Below are 2269 nucleotides of genomic sequence, written 5' to 3'. Positions count from 1 at the left end.
AAAAAAAATGATCATTGTGATTTAAAAAAAAGAAAAGATTATGGGGTGATTCTTTAACAGTCTGGAGATTGGAGGCATTCATTGGCAAGATCTTGTTTTTATACTATACAATGAGCGTTTTATCTTCAGAATAAAATAATCCCCTATCATAAATGAAAACAATACATACCAAAGAAGTCTTTGAAGTCCACTTTCAATTATATACTTGATCATGACTTCTAAATATCTCAGCGGATCCTCAGGACAGGTAGCAAGTAGACCACATAACAGAGCCTTGAAAAAACAATGAAATGGAAAAATGTTTCTGAATCAGCATGTTCTTACTAAGCAGCAGACAGGCTTCCCCTCATACAATTAAAAAGTCAAATAATGTGACAGTTCTAAAATAAACATGCTTTATAGATACTCTCTGTATTTATTCCACCTGAATATTTACTGAAGGCAAATCAAAATGCAGTTTACCTTTCCCCTTTAAAAAAAAAAAAAAATCCATCCACAGTACATGATGCCATAAAATTTGCAATAAGTCACTGTACAGTGCTTTACATTATATGAGCAGTAAGTTATTTTATAGTCAATTTGAAAACATAGTTGTGATGATTTAGATCAGTGGCTTCTACCCTTTTTAAATATAAGGAAGTTTTTTTTAAAAAGTAAAAAAAAAATTCCTCAAATCCAATCATAAAAATGACGGAGAAAATCCATAATCGAAATCTATTGTGAATTCCTGAAGTCTTTAAAAAATTCTTTTGTATATGATCACTCATGAAATCTATAGATCTTATATTCAAAAAATCGCAGCACAGTACACATCAGTAGGAAACAAATGACTTATTGCATCTACGATCACATACACGGAATACATACATGGAATACGTGGAACACATACACGGAACCCAGAAAGTTTCTGCCACCTCATTTTCCACTTTGCGCTCCCCACAAAAGCAGAAACTTCTCATCAGAAGTATCAATTAGACATGTAGAATTTACTGAAGATTTCTCCATTTGAGACAGAGAAGAGTAATAGCACAGATCCCACAGAAACGATCTAGAATTCTCCTTAGACATTTCTCTTTTCCTTTTGGTTCTCTGTCTCAGGGTGAGCCTAGTATAGAAAGGGTTGGGCAGGAAGCACTTTCTTTGGTCCCTCTCCCACATAGGGCCCACTCTGGCTGGCTTTATCCCGGCTCCTCTCTCTCAGGAACAAAATATTTCCACCCCTGGCTCATGCAGCACATTATCACCACCTCCAAGGGCCACATATCAACTGATCCAGGCCTGGGGTCTCACCTTAGACTCTCAGCACTCATCATAGTGTTCCTCCAACAAAAGAGTAATTCTTCTAATTGGACCCTGAATTATACAGTTTCCCCCTTTGCAACAGCTCCATGTCCTCCTCTTAGTGTGCAGCCTGCAGGCTGGGAACCCCTGCTTTCCGACGATGGCAAAATGGTGAGACCTGATCCCTCTTCCTCTCCGGCTCTGCCTTCTGACTTACTGACTTACTGATCCCCATCCCAGCTGTTCACAGTGAGATTTCAGCTACCCACAGATGGACTTCCTTCTCCCAAACGCAAGGAATAGGGTTAGACAGGAAACCAGTGGCTCTCATTACGGTTGCTAGCTGGATTTTAAGAGTCTTCTATTACCTAAGGGCTGAAGTGGCTGGAGGCCAGTCAGACTTCAGACAGCTCCCTGAATAGTCCTGACTAAAGGCCCATCTGCTCTGTGGCACATTTGGGCCTGGGTCTCCAGAGTCCTGAGTTTTGGTACTCCCTACTCTGCTTCCCCGCTTCCATCTTATTCTAGCACCCTGAGGACATCTGATCAGAATCACCTGGGGAAAGAACCTGTCTCTGAGGATGAGGGACCAGGAACCTGCATTTTAACGAGCTCGCCAGGTGGATTTCCTACACACACTCAAGTCTCAGAACTAGTGACTTAACAGAGTTCAGCTTTAAGGTGAACGTTTAAGAAAGATGGTAGTCATCTGGTTAATGAATATGGAAAATGTGTATTACTTTATATTGCCAAGCTCTGTAGATCAGAAAACTACTTTTCCTGAAAAGTTATTCTGCAGAAGTCAAATCAAGTGAGAGGATAAGGCTCTGGGATGCTAACAAAGGCATATGGAACTAGCACAACTGAAATGTTCACTTTTTGCATAAAAAATCTCACTGTTCATCTTTTCCCATTGAACAAATAAAACAGCCTGAGGGTTTTTTTTTTATTATTATTATTGTACTTCAGGTGAAGGCTTACAGAACAA

At 39.7% G+C, this 2269-nt stretch overlaps 1 protein-coding gene across 1 annotated transcript in view; it reads right to left on the bottom strand.

The window, feature by feature from the left end:
• LOC101340618 (F-box/LRR-repeat protein 13) overlaps positions 1–2269 on the bottom strand; it is a gene marked incomplete at its 3' end in the record, with an annotated part of 49761 nt that overhangs the window by 17086 nt on the left and 30406 nt on the right. Inside the window, exon 2 of the mRNA XM_004390727.2 lies at positions 170–273. Coding sequence (XP_004390784.1) covers positions 170–273 — 104 coding nt within the window. The remainder of the gene's footprint in view (positions 1–169; positions 274–2269) is intronic.

This window comes from Trichechus manatus, unplaced genomic scaffold (assembly GCF_000243295.1).
Source record: "Trichechus manatus latirostris isolate Lorelei unplaced genomic scaffold, TriManLat1.0 scaffold00326, whole genome shotgun sequence".
In the NCBI taxonomy this organism is placed as follows: Eukaryota; Metazoa; Chordata; class Mammalia; order Sirenia; family Trichechidae; genus Trichechus; species Trichechus manatus.
This window is presented reverse-complemented; position numbering and strand designations above follow the sequence as displayed.